At 40.6% G+C, this 14,681-nt stretch overlaps 3 protein-coding genes across 3 annotated transcripts; all 3 read right to left on the bottom strand.

The window, feature by feature from the left end:
* Window positions 1-118: 118 nt before the first annotated feature.
* On the bottom strand, window positions 119-2,153 carry LOC105277639 (actin, muscle). Its single transcript, XM_011336188.3, has 3 exons — window positions 2,052-2,153; window positions 1,447-1,597; window positions 119-1,219 (listed from the first exon to the last, which is right to left on the bottom strand). The coding sequence occupies exons 2-3, from the start codon at window positions 1,570-1,572 to the stop codon at window positions 215-217; spliced, it is 1,131 nt and encodes a 376-aa protein (XP_011334490.1). The 5' UTR covers window positions 1,573-1,597; window positions 2,052-2,153; the 3' UTR covers window positions 119-214.
* A 1,484-nt stretch (window positions 2,154-3,637) lies between these two features.
* On the bottom strand, window positions 3,638-7,935 carry LOC105278758 (actin-5, muscle-specific). Its single transcript, XM_020030560.2, has 2 exons — window positions 7,842-7,935; window positions 3,638-5,062 (listed from the first exon to the last, which is right to left on the bottom strand). The coding sequence occupies exon 2, from the start codon at window positions 5,034-5,036 to the stop codon at window positions 3,906-3,908; it is 1,131 nt and encodes a 376-aa protein (XP_019886119.2). The 5' UTR covers window positions 5,037-5,062; window positions 7,842-7,935; the 3' UTR covers window positions 3,638-3,905.
* A 2,522-nt stretch (window positions 7,936-10,457) lies between these two features.
* On the bottom strand, window positions 10,458-12,499 carry LOC105277700 (actin-5, muscle-specific). Its single transcript, XM_011336315.3, has 2 exons — window positions 12,421-12,499; window positions 10,458-11,731 (listed from the first exon to the last, which is right to left on the bottom strand). Exon 2 carries the CDS (start codon window positions 11,708-11,710, stop codon window positions 10,580-10,582), a length of 1,131 nt encoding a protein of 376 aa, XP_011334617.2. The 5' UTR covers window positions 11,711-11,731; window positions 12,421-12,499; the 3' UTR covers window positions 10,458-10,579.
* Between the last annotated feature and the right edge of the window lie 2,182 nt (window positions 12,500-14,681).

Here is a 14,681-nt window from a genome sequence, read left to right on the forward strand (position 1 = left end):
CTTTATTTTGCAATCTTCCTTCATATTTTGTCTTTTATATCTTTCTCTCTCTCTCTCTTCCTCTTTCTTTCTCTGTATCTCTCTTCCCTCTTCTCTCTTTTCATTATTTCATCATTAATTTAATGTAATTTTAAATACGACGTGAGAGAGAAGACAAAGAAGAGAAAGAAAAGAGTCATAGTAATATATTTGGTTGACCCTTGGCGATGTGTCTTTAAAAGCATTTGCGATGGACGATACCAGGGCCAGATTCGTCGTACTCTTGTTTGGAGATCCACATCTGCTGGAAGGTGGACAGGGAGGCCAGGATGGAACCGCCGATCCATACGGAATATTTCCTTTCAGGTGGAGCGATAATCTTGATCTTGATGGTCGAAGGTGCGAGAGAAGTGATTTCCTTCTGCATACGATCGGCAATACCGGGGTACATGGTGGTACCACCGGAGAGGACAGTGTTGGCATAAAGGTCCTTGCGAATGTCGACGTCGCACTTCATGATGGAGTTGTAGACAGTTTCGTGGATGCCACAGGATTCCATCCCAAGGAAGGATGGTTGGAAGAGAGCCTCGGGACAGCGGAACCTCTCGTTACCAATGGTGATGACCTGACCATCAGGCAACTCGTAGCTCTTCTCGAGAGAGGTGCTGGCGGCAGCGGTGGCCATTTCCTGTTCAAAGTCCAGAGCGACGTAGCAGAGTTTCTCCTTGATGTCGCGAACGATTTCTCGCTCAGCCGTGGTGGTGAAGCTGTAGCCTCTCTCGGTGAGGATCTTCATGAGATAGTCGGTGAGATCGCGACCAGCCAAGTCCAGACGGAGGATGGCATGAGGAAGGGCGTAACCTTCGTAGATGGGTACGGTGTGAGAGACACCGTCACCAGAGTCCAAGACGATACCGGTGGTACGACCAGAGGCGTACAGGGAAAGGACGGCCTGGATGGCGACGTACATGGCCGGGCTGTTGAAAGTTTCGAACATGATCTGCGTCATTTTTTCACGATTAGCTTTCGGATTTAAAGGTGCCTCGGTGAGAAGAACCGGATGTTCCTCGGGAGCGACACGTAATTCATTGTAGAAGGTGTGATGCCATATCTTTTCCATGTCATCCCAATTAGTGATAATACCGTGTTCTATAGGATACTTTAAGGTCAAAATGCCTCTCTTGCTCTGGGCCTCGTCACCGACGTAGCTGTCCTTTTGACCCATTCCGACCATCACACCCTGTAAAAGAACGAGATATTATTTAACATTATGTAGTTTTTGTATTTTAATCGAAATATTTATGATATATTAATCGAGTTATTTCTCTTTTAATAGATCTAAAAATTATTATTACTATATAAGTTGATAGTATTTATTAATATTTATTTTTACTAAAAATTATTATTTAGGTATTCAGTAATCAATAGATGTATAATTTTGTAAGTAGAAGGATCTGCTCTGATCACCTGATGACGAGGGCGGCCGACGATACTGGGAAACACGGCGCGTGGAGCATCATCCCCCGCGAATCCAGCCTTGCACATACCAGATCCATTGTCCACAACTAGTGCCGCAACATCATCATCACACATTTTGGTCGATTGGTAAGATTACTTTCTGTGAATATATCGAAAAATGTAGCAAAATTCATTATGGTATGTATGAAAATTATTATTAATATAATTATATCACATTAATTTGCACTTGCGTATTTACATCAAGTATCACTTCACAGTTTTGTTCGATTACAAAAATCTTTTTTCGTTCGCTTCGCACAGTTTTCCTCGAAAATTTTCAGAGGGTAACATCCGATCGGTTCTCTCCAGATTTTCTACTACCCTTGGGTATTCCTAATACCCAAGAGTCCACTCAGATTTAACAGAACACTGTTTCAAATCAATTCAAATCACCATTGACTCTAAAGTACCAAAAGATCTTCGCGATCTTCACGATCGCGAGACGGGGAAGACCGATCGAAGGCTGCAGTGCGCGCGAACCGAAGGGGTGTGATGTGATTCGCTTTTGCTGTGATTCGCGACTGGCGAGAGCAATTAAGTGCACGGTAATTTACCGTTCGTTGATGCAAGTATTGGGAGAGAGATTGATGACAATGGCTCAGGATCGCGTGTACGTCGTGCAAGAAGCCGGCGAGAACGACGAGTGGCGCATTGCCGGCTCCGTGGGGTCCCTTTATCCATATCGGTCGGCGGCTGAAAATAGCGATCCGCCCCTTACATGGAAATCTGCTGTCCGCGTTAACGTTGGGCCAAGAGCCCGCACCGCCCATTAGACCCGGCCTAGTCCTTAGTTTGCCCTAAAGAGAGGAGCAGTCGTAGAGGGAGAAAGAAGAATCGACGGACGTTGCGGCTACGACGGCGACTCAGTGGTGGCTGATGGCCCCTGGGTCCAAATAAGGACTCGTCACGTGCCAGGGCCGTCGGTTGCCACTACTAGCCTTGATGAAGGGATGAGACTTTCAAGGGGGTGAAAGCCTAAGAGAATCGTGAAGGATAAACTTTGGAGTTATAGGGGATGAAAAAGATGGAAGCATACCACTTTGAAAAATAAAATATAAAATAGTCGAAGGGATATTTGTAAAGATGATTCTGTCAGTGAATTTAAATAAAAAATGAATAATTAAAAATTGAACAAGTGAATTTTGTAGAGTCAATTTCTTGAAGATATAAATCATCGAGGAATTAAATCTCGAAAAATTGAATTAAAAAGTGCTCAAATTTCTTACTCTTTTCTTTGAAATAAAGTAACAACAGATTCACTGAAGCAGCTTGTTTATCGTCTAAAACCTAATATGTCCTGTTTCGGTTACTATTTTTTTTCATTTTTTTCAAAATCATTTTAGATAATGCAGATCTGTTAGATTTATTAACAAAATGGCTTTATTCGCTAATTGCAAATTACTATAATTGGTAGATGCACAGGGCGACATGCACGCTCGAGCCATCATACTGATCCCCTCTACTTTTAAGCTACTGGCAAAACTGATGCTGGTGCTGATTCGCATTGTCGAGTTTTAACCCCGAAAGAGGACTGTGAAGTACCGCCCGCTTGTTATCGTCACGTTCGGCCGTCGACAATCGCGAGGATAGCTTCAGTGCGAGTAGCGGAGAAGCGACCAGATAAGGTGTTCGCAAGAGAAGATATTGAAGGTGAATGTCTTTCTTTTTATATTAAAAAATCACAAAATTGTAACTTCAAACAGTATTTGATTAAGTAAAAAACTAAACACGATTAATTGCGTCGCGAAATAGGAAAAATTTAGAATATGCTCCCTTTTTGCTCACACATAAAATTAATTATTTATCCGTATTTGTTGAGAGCTTGAGATATGCATAAAAAAGAATAATTAATATAATTAGAGATAAATAAATTAATTTCATATTTGTACATATTATCAAAATAATTGATACGCAATTCTAATTTCATAAAATCTCTAACATAAAATATTATTCACACATTTAATATAATTATCCTGAACGGATTAAAATAAAACGGACTGCTTTTTTATATTAAAAAAATGTAGTAAAATGCAACACGCGTGATATAATCGATAATGAAATCTATTAATTTTATTTAATATCGATCCCTATGAATCGATTCGTATGAATATAAGGACATCGAAGAATAAAAAATTACAAATTGAACGGCTGTAAGAATATAAGACTGATTTATTCCATAGACGTAAACTTATATACAAAAGATGACGTATATATTCGTATGATGGTCGTTGATAAAAGAGTCGCCGCCACGGATCTCAATAATAATGATAATAACATTCGACTAATAACGGAGGTCCAACTAGACGAAGCGATGCGGCAGTGAACAGTACATCTTAGGGAAAGGTGTAGCATTAATAATAATAATAATAATAATAATAATAATAGTGAATAACATCGAGCGTAATTGCTTAGAAGCACTTGCGGTGAACGATGCCGGGACCGGACTCGTCGTACTCTTGTTTGGAGATCCACATCTGTTGGAAGGTGGATAGGGAGGCCAGGATGGAACCGCCGATCCATACGGAATATTTCCTTTCAGGTGGAGCGATAATCTTGATCTTGATGGTTGAAGGTGCGAGAGCAGTGATTTCCTTCTGCATACGATCGGCAATACCGGGGTACATGGTGGTACCGCCGGACAGGACATTGTTGGCATACAGGTCCTTACGGATATCGACGTCGCACTTCATGATGGAGTTGTAGACAGTCTCGTGAATACCGCAGGATTCCATACCCAGGAAGGATGGTTGGAAGAGCGCCTCAGGCGTGCGGAACCTCTCGTTACCAATGGTGATGACCTGACCATCAGGCAACTCGTAGCTCTTCTCGAGAGAGGTGCTGGCGGCAGCGGTGGCCATTTCCTGTTCAAAGTCCAGGGCGACGTAGCAGAGTTTCTCCTTGATGTCGCGAACGATTTCTCGCTCAGCCGTGGTGGTGAAGCTGTAGCCTCTCTCGGTGAGGATCTTCATGAGATAGTCGGTAAGATCGCGACCAGCCAAGTCCAGACGGAGGATGGCATGAGGAAGGGCGTAACCTTCGTAGATGGGTACGGTGTGAGAGACACCGTCACCAGAGTCCAAGACGATACCGGTGGTACGACCAGAGGCGTACAGGGAAAGGACGGCCTGGATGGCGACGTACATGGCCGGGCTGTTGAAAGTTTCGAACATGATCTGCGTCATCTTCTCACGGTTAGCTTTCGGGTTGAGGGGCGCTTCGGTAAGAAGGACTGGGTGTTCCTCGGGGGCAACACGCAATTCATTGTAGAAGGTGTGGTGCCAGATCTTCTCCATGTCATCCCAGTTGGTGATGATACCGTGCTCGATCGGGTATTTCAGAGTCAGGATACCTCTCTTGCTCTGGGCCTCGTCACCGACGTAGCTGTCTTTTTGACCCATACCGACCATCACACCCTGATGTCTGGGGCGACCAACGATCGAGGGGAAGACGGCGCGAGGAGCGTCGTCTCCGGCGAAACCGGCTTTGCACATGCCGGAGCCATTGTCTACGACCAGGGCAGCTACTTCGTCGTCACACATTGTGGTTTGTTTTCGATTTCAACGCTCTGCAACAGGAATGATAATGTCTCTTAATCTGTGATCGTTGTCGTATCGGAATTTAGTGTGTTAATAACTGATAATTATACCTATCTGCAGTTTTGACATCACTAATATTATTCATAACATCTTAGATTAGTTTCGCTTTTTTCTGCAAAATTTTACATTGTATATCACTGACACTTTTTTATTCAATAACATCGGAAGTAAGAGAATAATTAAGATTAATGACAAAATATTGCATTAAGAATTAATGCAGAATTTTATATTTGAATTTTGCTAAGAGAGTAGATATGGACTTTTCGGCCAACACAATATTAAAATTATCTAACAAATATTTTGGTTTCATTATGTATACAAGCAATAACGGTGCTAAGAAAGGATTAAATCAAATTAAAAATTACATGAGAAACATAAAATAAAAGTGCTCGTATATAAAAATTAAAAGTATCTGAATTAAATAAAAAATTCTGAATACAAATATTTAGAATACATACAACTAATTTCATTTTTAATAAATAACATTTATTAGAGATATTATGCAAAATTAAAATATTATGTCGAATAATTGGTATGACCCTCGAAGGTTCTTCGATGAAGTTGTTCCCCGGCGAGCGTAGCGACCGAAGCCAGAATTGACCCAGTTGCCTATAAAGCGATAGGCAAGCGGCCCCAGCGTCGTGACGCTATTTTCGCCTGGCGCGTCGCTAACTTTAGACGTACGGCCGACCGACGCTCCCTAATAAGTTCAAGCGACGATTATGGTGGCCGACGCCGCCGCCGCCGCCGCCGACGACGACGGATAAAACATAACGCCCCGCCGCGAGGCAACGATAAACGTGCCAAAATTATGCCCACCCGCGGAAAAGGACCAACGTGATTGCACGGCCGAAGACCTCGACTATACGACTATGAACACGAAGGGACAGCCGTTCGCTCCGCGTTTGCGTGTATTTGCGGCTTTTAAGTCGACATCGGTAATGTTGATTAATGTTAATGCTGGTTCTAACTCGTTTTCTACGTATCTGGCTAGTTGTAATTTTAAAAAAGAACTGAATTAGCTTTACACATTTAATTAATTTAAAAGAAGATTTTTTAAAATTTAGCTAACTTTCTGTTCACGCCAATTGGATTATTAAAAATTACCGTATTATATCCATATAATTTTTCATAATTTTAATGAATATGAAATATGAATATATATGAAGTTGTTTAAAACTGCACTTTATCCATTATGCTTTTCTATTATTATTAAATAATCATTATCACTTGCAAATATAAGTAATATGTTATAATATTATTTATCTTAAAACATTTATTGCATGTTGATGACTGTTAGGGCAGTAAATGTGTTAACCAATATTGAGGAAACTAGTCATTTTTAGAGAAACGAGTCATTTTGAGAACAAGCACAAGATAAAGCACAAGATTATGATTCAGAGAATGTGTTCTCTCTTTTTTGGGCATCAAAGAAACCGCAACTATACATATGATTTATAGCTTCAGATGCACGTTAGAAAAGTTTTTGTCTGAGGAATTTTGACTTGTTGGATAAAATGTTGGATGTTGAAATCTATACAGCTTTAATTTTCGTACAATGGTTTCTTCGATTCTTAATTCAGATCGTATCCTCTTCTTGTATATGTATTGCATAATGATCGCTTTTATAATACTTAAATAATATCGAATTGTACAAACCTAAAGAATCTCTTTATATAATTATTTTCTTTTTAGTCATTTCACATAATCTTTATATTTATTATTTCGTTGCAAATTTATATAATCTTGCAACACAATAATTTATCAAATATTTATTATATCGATTATAAAGAATAATCTATCTTAAAAAAATTCTAAATTTATTATTATTTTACAACTAAATTTATATAAAATACAAATAATGTAATATGTTTTGAGAGAGAAAGAGGTACAAGAAAATTATCTGATAAATATTTTGTTATTTATATTATATTTTTACAAATTAGCTCTAACACACACAAATAATTTTGTTATGAAATTGATATGTTAAGTGCTCTATTTTCTAAGATTAAGATTAATATGCTTTGAACAGGATTCGCTTTCTGCCTGTTGTTGAAACGAAAAATGGATGTACTGACGCAATGATTATGCGAATGGTTTGATGATGCGCCAAGAATCGATCTCAATGGATCTAATGGTACACTGTGAACTTGAACTTCTTCCGAGGATGCAACAACGGATTGAAAAATCACTTAGGTAAGTAGTAAATGTATCAAGAGTGTAATCAACTAGAGAATACATGATGTCTTAATCGTGCATTGAAATCTCTAAGTATAGCATTCGAACTTGCTCAGATTTAATGTACTCTATAATATTAAAATGAAAAGGACACAACAAAAATATAAATAATTTACAGATTTAATTCAAGTAAGTTTGATTTCTTTAAGTGAATTTAAGAATTCAATCGTAAATTGCAAATAACAAGCAAAATATGCCTTAAATATTATTTAATTGAAGTAATTATACAATATTACAGGCTGGATTCCATCTAGTGAATCCAGCTTCGAATTTCGATTAAACAAAAGTAATAAAAATAAAAATAACAAAATTTGTTACACTCTAATTTACTGAACCCAATAATAGCAGCAGCAGTTTATCACTCTCGATTGCTAATCACTACAACACGCGCGGATTATTTCGATAAGGCGTCTCGAGAACAGGCAGGAAGCAATTGTACCCTGAAGGGCGAAGGACTGCGTATACCCGGCGGTAGCGGAAATTCGTGCGGGATACTCCGTGTCTACGTACCGTGCACGGGACAGAGGTGGAGCGGCGTCTGTGCCTCGGCGGCGTCGCGACGTCGATTTTATGCTCTCGTTTGAACGCCCCCGCATTTTCGTGGGATGGTGCTTGCCCGACAGGCACGAAAAAGGCATCGCCTCACGGGGCGTCGCGACGCTCGCCGAACTAGGCGGCTGCAGCCCCTAAGCGGACCGACGAATACGCTTTACCGCTTTGGAAATACTCTGCGACGCGTTCCTGCGTTAGCTTGGAACGCTCAGTCACATCAGCGTGAATTAACCCGAGTTAACTAATTATCTTCCTCTATTCATGGATCGTTTTAATAAGCATTAGTAAACTGAGCTTTCAGAATTGCTCTCCCTGAGTCCGATTCTAGCTTTCTGTTTAAACAAAATGAAAGAAAATTAGTATATTAAAGCATCATTACATTTAATTAATATTTAGACAATGTTTCATATATAAATAAGAGAAAGAAAGTTCACTAATATAGGTGGTATGCTCCGTATCTCGCTCATCTTTTTTTTTTAGTTGAAAATATTATATAGTTAAGTTTGACGGTAGAACAACTGCATCGTTGCTCTTCCGAGACTGTTGAGAATGTAAAATCAAAATGAGATTCTTATCTCAATTTAAAAATAAATTATCTTATCTCAAATAAAAGATTTTATCTCAATTTATTTTATCTTAATTTATTTTTAAATTGAGATAAAATAAGATAAGATAATATAAAAATGTTTCTATTAAATTCCATTAGATTCTGAGAGCCTATCTTCTTTTTCGTCTTTTTCTCTACTAGCTAAACTTTTAGTTCATAACCCAAGTTCTACGGGTCACATATAGGCTGTAACGTGAGTTGCGATTTAAATAGAGAAAAATCACTAAAAAAATTTCGATATTTCGATCATATATTTTTATTAATAAAATTCAAACTTAGAATTTTACAATCACAGTTTCCGTACGTAACATGAAATCTCCCTGCAAAATATAATTCTGTTGAAACAGATAATCCGGTCATATATCCGTGAATAAAAAGCGGAAGGGAAAGCTTTGATAGAAACAAGAATCATATTCAGCGGATATCAAGGTAGCAGAAGTATTTGAAGATTACGTGATGCGACCGAAATAAACCGTAGCTTCTTAGCTTTTATCGCAGAGATTCCCGTCCCTGAATATCAATGGAGCGCTTAAACGCGTCTGTGAAAGTCTTCTTCAAACGATAACTGCGAAAAACCTCATGAGACAATTCATGGCGAGAATTCAGAAGCGAGTTTGTGTGTCTCTTCGTCTCTCTCGAGTAAACGATCGATGATCTGCGAGCAAATGAACACGAAAACGAAGCGCGAAAATTACAGAATTTTGGCAAGAGGAAGGAAAAAATAATATAGAGAGAATTAATTTAGAATAGAACGAATCGTATTGGGCCAAGGTTATTCATCGCGGCTCTACATACTGTATACATAACGATAAGGGTTATTTTAAAATTACGCCGGCCGCTACTTCGCCACGATCGAAGACAAATTTGGATGCAGGAGTGGTGCGAAAACGCTAACATAATCGTGAAACGTTAGAATGCTTGGCGTGGCGATATTCACGTGCTATAACGATACCTGAGACAGTTTAAGAAATGCAAGAATTTCTTCTTTGAACGACTTTTTCTTCGGACAAATTTTCTTAATTGATAAAAAAAAACAAAAGGTGAAAGTCTGAAATTTATTTATCTTTGAACATCCTTTAAAAACATTATTCTCTTATTTTTAGCTTGAACGTTTACGAATGCAAAAGTAAAAATAATGTCTTTAGGTAGAATTCGCTTAAAAATTCGCGTTGCTACATACTGATGTGTTGTATAGATGAAAGCAGTGTTTTAAAGAGATAGGGGAAAGTGAAAATACGAGGATGTCTCTAACAAGGAACTTGACGTTACGCCTAGGACAGAAATAAATCAAACCCAAAATTCAGACAAGATGATATAAAAGGTTACATAATAATAGCGGCAGTAGCGTGAGATAATGTGTATTTGAGGGTTGACTTTGACATATCGTATAACAATATAGTAACATAATGTATAATATTTACAAAATAAATTAAAGTATAGAAGTACATTGGTAAAACTTAGTTGCTTTGGTTAGCAGACTAGACATAATTATTATATGTAGTACGTATTGCGAGACAATTGATTTCTCGGACGGTGGTAAAGGACGCTCGTACGACAGTAAATAAGAGCGCGGCCTTCCCGAAGTAGTCTCGAAATCTCGTTGTCGAGCACAGCCTGTTGAGATCCCCGCGTATTTTTGCGTCTGCCCAGAATGTCCCTTTCGTGATCGAAAGATGCACTTGGTAGTATGCCTCCACAAATATCTTTTCACGACAACGCTCGACAACGTCCAGGCTACCACGGGCGAAGTCCTGTGACGAGAGCCAATCCCGCCGACCGCTACCTCGGCCGTAATGATAACGCCAAGTGAGCAATGATGGTGTCGCATGCAGCTTTAGTAAAGACTGTAGCGACCAGGATGATCAGCCAGCCCGTCGTTGTTTTCGCAACAACGAGCGAGACCGCAACGATGACGATTCCATGAGATCCAATGATGACCAAAAGTCGATGATGATAATGCTCTGATGTTTTTTCGTAGCAGCTTGATTGCTCGGGGTAGAAGAGCATGATAGATGCTCCTTCTCCCCGAGGTAAGACGATGTTCTTTCGAAGATTGCGCCGTTGCGTCGATGATCGTTTAAAGATGCGTTTAGAAGCATTTGCGGTGGACAATGCCGGGACCGGATTCATCGTATTCTTGTTTGGAGATCCACATCTGTTGGAAGGTGGACAGGGAGGCCAGGATGGAACCACCGATCCATACGGAGTACTTCCTCTCGGGAGGAGCGATAATCTTGATCTTGATGGTTGAAGGTGCGAGAGCAGTGATTTCCTTCTGCATACGATCGGCAATACCGGGGTACATGGTGGTACCACCGGACAGGACATTGTTGGCATACAGGTCCTTACGGATATCGACGTCGCACTTCATGATGGAGTTGTAGACAGTCTCGTGAATACCGCAGGATTCCATACCCAGGAAGGATGGTTGGAAGAGCGCCTCAGGCGTGCGGAACCTCTCGTTACCAATGGTGATGACCTGACCATCAGGCAACTCGTAGCTCTTCTCGAGAGAGGTGCTGGCGGCAGCGGTGGCCATTTCCTGTTCAAAGTCCAGGGCGACGTAGCAGAGTTTCTCCTTGATGTCGCGAACGATTTCTCGCTCAGCCGTGGTGGTGAAGCTGTAGCCTCTCTCGGTGAGGATCTTCATGAGATAGTCGGTAAGATCGCGACCAGCCAAGTCCAGACGGAGGATGGCATGAGGAAGGGCGTAACCTTCGTAGATGGGTACGGTGTGAGAGACACCGTCACCAGAGTCCAAGACGATACCGGTGGTACGACCAGAGGCGTACAGGGAAAGGACGGCCTGGATGGCGACGTACATGGCCGGGCTGTTGAAAGTTTCGAACATGATCTGCGTCATCTTCTCACGATTAGCTTTCGGGTTGAGGGGCGCTTCGGTAAGAAGGACTGGGTGTTCCTCGGGGGCAACACGCAATTCATTGTAGAAGGTGTGGTGCCAGATCTTCTCCATGTCATCCCAGTTGGTGATGATACCGTGCTCGATCGGGTATTTCAGAGTCAGGATACCTCTCTTGCTCTGGGCCTCATCACCGACGTAGCTGTCTTTCTGACCCATACCGACCATCACACCCTGATGTCTGGGGCGACCGACGATCGAGGGGAAGACGGCGCGGGGAGCGTCATCTCCGGCGAAACCGGCCTTGCACATGCCGGAGCCATTGTCTACGACGAGGGCGGCTACTTCGTCGTCACACATTTTGCTGCTGCTTTAGTTTCTCTGTAAGAAAAAGTTGATCGTGCAAATTGAGCTCGTTCATCTATTATTAGAGCAATAATTGAAAATTAAACGTCGATTTTATTGTAAATTAATTTTTTTTGCAAGTTTATAATAATTTTACGTATTCCATTCGTTTAAAAATATACGTACTCAATAATTTTATTTAATTTTAGTGTTTTATTAACTTTTGTTCTTATTAACTTTTTAACAAGCTAATCTTCTTGCGAGATAAAACACATCGAGTAAAACAACCTTTTTTTCAAACAGTAACAATTAAAAAATTAAATTTAATTCAGATTCAAAGAAAACAGCGTGTATTAACGAGTAATACAAAGTTTACGTAATTGGCCGCCGCAAACTATTTTTTAATTTATGCAAATTGTTTTAACGATCCTCGCAAATGTAGTACAAAATCATGGCACCACGTTATTCCAGTTGACGTTTCAATCCACTCTCGAAATGAATCCGATCTACTTCTTATCCAGCTGCTTAGTATCGCGTGAGATTGAGCCCACAATCGAGTGAAATCAACCCTTACGATCGAATCTTTCGATTTTACACACTAACGCGTCTCCACTTTTCTTTCCTCTCGAATTCTCAATTCGATTATCGTCGACACTTCTAGCTCCCGCTACGAACACGCGAATTGTGAGCACAGATGAAGAGGACGGATTCGCGGACTTACTAACCGTGGGGGTGAGTTGTGAATTGACGGGCGGCTGAGGAGCGGCTGAGGCTCGAGGGCGCCGCGACGCCAGATATAACGTCTGCTCGCAATGCGCGACGCTACCCAAGATGGGCACGCGGGACGCCTCCAGGGCTGGCCAACAACACTGCCCACGCCTCGAGCCTGGGCATGCGGGTGGTGGTACGCGACCAGGAAGCCCGGATGGCCACGACGTCTGACTCGAGAGCGTCTTTGGGTAAGAACGGCCGCAACGCCGTTTGCGCGCCGCGACGCGTCGTTTCTCGTCATCGTCGTCATCATCGTTTTCCTCTTCTTCCTCCTTCGTCTTCCTTTTCGTCGTCTTCTTCTTCTTCTTCATCTTCTTCTTGTTCATACTCTCTTGGAAATCCCCGTAGAACGGCCGGCATCTCCTAATCTGGACATTAACGCGAGTTGTTGCTCATCGTCTTCTGCAGTCATCTGCTCTTTGTCTACTTGCAAGTCATAGAGAGATAACATATCTGTGATTAGATCTTTTTGGAAAAAGACCCTTAATTGGATATTGCGCAGAGTGACTGCGCAGTTGCAAACGTTCAATTTTCTGTGAAAGGTAGGTGCGAAACGTGAAGCAAAGATTCTGTTGAATATTTGGATAACGAAAATAAAATTGTCTTTTTAAAATGAAGAAAAAAATTTGCACTTCTTGAAAAACATTTGCCGGGAAAGGGAATTTCTTTATCCTTTTAGTATTCTATAATATTAGTATAGAATTCTATATAATATAATCTCTATAATAATACTATCATAAAATATTCTGTGATACTATTTAATAAATATATAAATAATTTTCGTTTTATTTATAAGATTGCAGCTAAAAAATAAAGAGCAATTCCGGGAATAAAACGTCGGAATTGGCGACATGCTTAATAAGAGTATAACAGCGAGCACAACGGATAGCACTCTTCATGGTAGCGCATTGTTTTCTTCTTCTTTGGTTCTGACTTTTCGTGGTCATTCTGGCTACTGAGTTGCTTTTGGCGTACGTCGGAAATCCCCGACGCCTCGCGGCACTCCTGAAAATATCCACTCATAGCCAAATCAGGGTATTAACGCGAGACGGTATACTACTCCGACACGAAACAGTTTGAAGCACGAAGGATTTACGACAAAAAATAGAAAGAGACGGGAGGCATACTTTCTGCTCGTCGCGCATCGCGAATTCACGGATTTTTCTTAATTTTCTCGCGGCATTCTTTTCTCGTGATCGGCAAGATCTTCTGAATATCACGGCTTTTCACCACTCACGTGGCCATGACTGTGCTCCCAATTATTTGGACATATTGCCAATTGGCATTTAATTTATTCGTGCACGTAACGTAGCGCTACGCGTGCTTCGCGCATGATAATTCACTCTTGTTTCGACGAGAAAAAGTAAAACGGAGGAATCTAACTAAGAATAGATTTGGTCGATTTATTTAATCTCTGCTTTAATCCACTCGACGGACGGTGAAACTGGTGAAACGTATGAGAACGAGACTAATCACTGCATTGGTAAGAAGAAGTGATTTCAGATTTCTCATTCGATATGAAGTTTCCCTGATATCATTTCTTCTTTTATCAGTAATGAAAGATGAAACTGAAAGGATATCGATATCTAATCTCGCTGTTGGAATGTATCTTATTTATGATTTTTATCATTTCTTGCATTCACGTTGAAAGCCTTACGTTAAGATATCACGGCTTCCCTCGCCTTCGAATCAATCAGTTTGTCCGACTTATTGAATGACATGACAGATTAATGAACTGTTAGAGAATGAAACATAAGAAATCGTAGATAATAATAATATGACTAGAGTTTTTTTTAGAGATTTTGTAGATTAAACCTTTGTGAAATCTGTTGCAGCCTTGCTAAATGTTCTCCGATGCGAGACGAATTCACGGATGCAGTAGTTTCAACTAATAGGAAACGGCAAAAACGTCGGAAACGCGACAATGAGATGAGTCATAGCACACGTCTTTCACGCCGAATAAAATCCTGATTACACGTGTCACTTGTATTATATGAGAGTGAAGTCCTCTACTCGTAATAAATGTATTCTGTTCCTGAACAATCCTCCTGACCATCATGTTTTGTTGGTAGAGTCAGTTAACTCCTTCTGTAGCACGATTTTTTGTGTCTCGTATTTTTAGATGACGGCTAAGAATTGTCAACGATTTTAATTTCTCGGCTGAAGAAGTTATTTACGCTTGCGGTCGGAGAATATACAACTCGAGGCATACCGT

Source organism: Ooceraea biroi, chromosome 3 (assembly GCF_003672135.1).
Source record: "Ooceraea biroi isolate clonal line C1 chromosome 3, Obir_v5.4, whole genome shotgun sequence".
Taxonomy (NCBI): domain Eukaryota; kingdom Metazoa; phylum Arthropoda; class Insecta; order Hymenoptera; family Formicidae; genus Ooceraea; species Ooceraea biroi.

What these genes read in the sequence shown, in the direction of transcription:
- LOC105277639 (XM_011336188.3), bottom strand. Translation starts at nt 1,572, where the DNA reads ATGTGTGATGATGATGTTGCGGCACTAGTTGTGGACAATGGATCTGGT. An exon ending in TCGGCCGCCCTCGTCATCAG is followed by an intron (nt 1,220 to 1,446) that starts GTGATCAGAGCA and finishes GTTCTTTTACAG; the next exon opens with GGTGTGATGGTCGGAATGGG.
- LOC105277700 (XM_011336315.3), bottom strand. Translation starts at nt 11,710, where the DNA reads ATGTGTGACGACGAAGTAGCCGCCCTCGTCGTAGACAATGGCTCCGGC.
- LOC105278758 (XM_020030560.2), bottom strand. Translation starts at nt 5,036, where the DNA reads ATGTGTGACGACGAAGTAGCTGCCCTGGTCGTAGACAATGGCTCCGGC.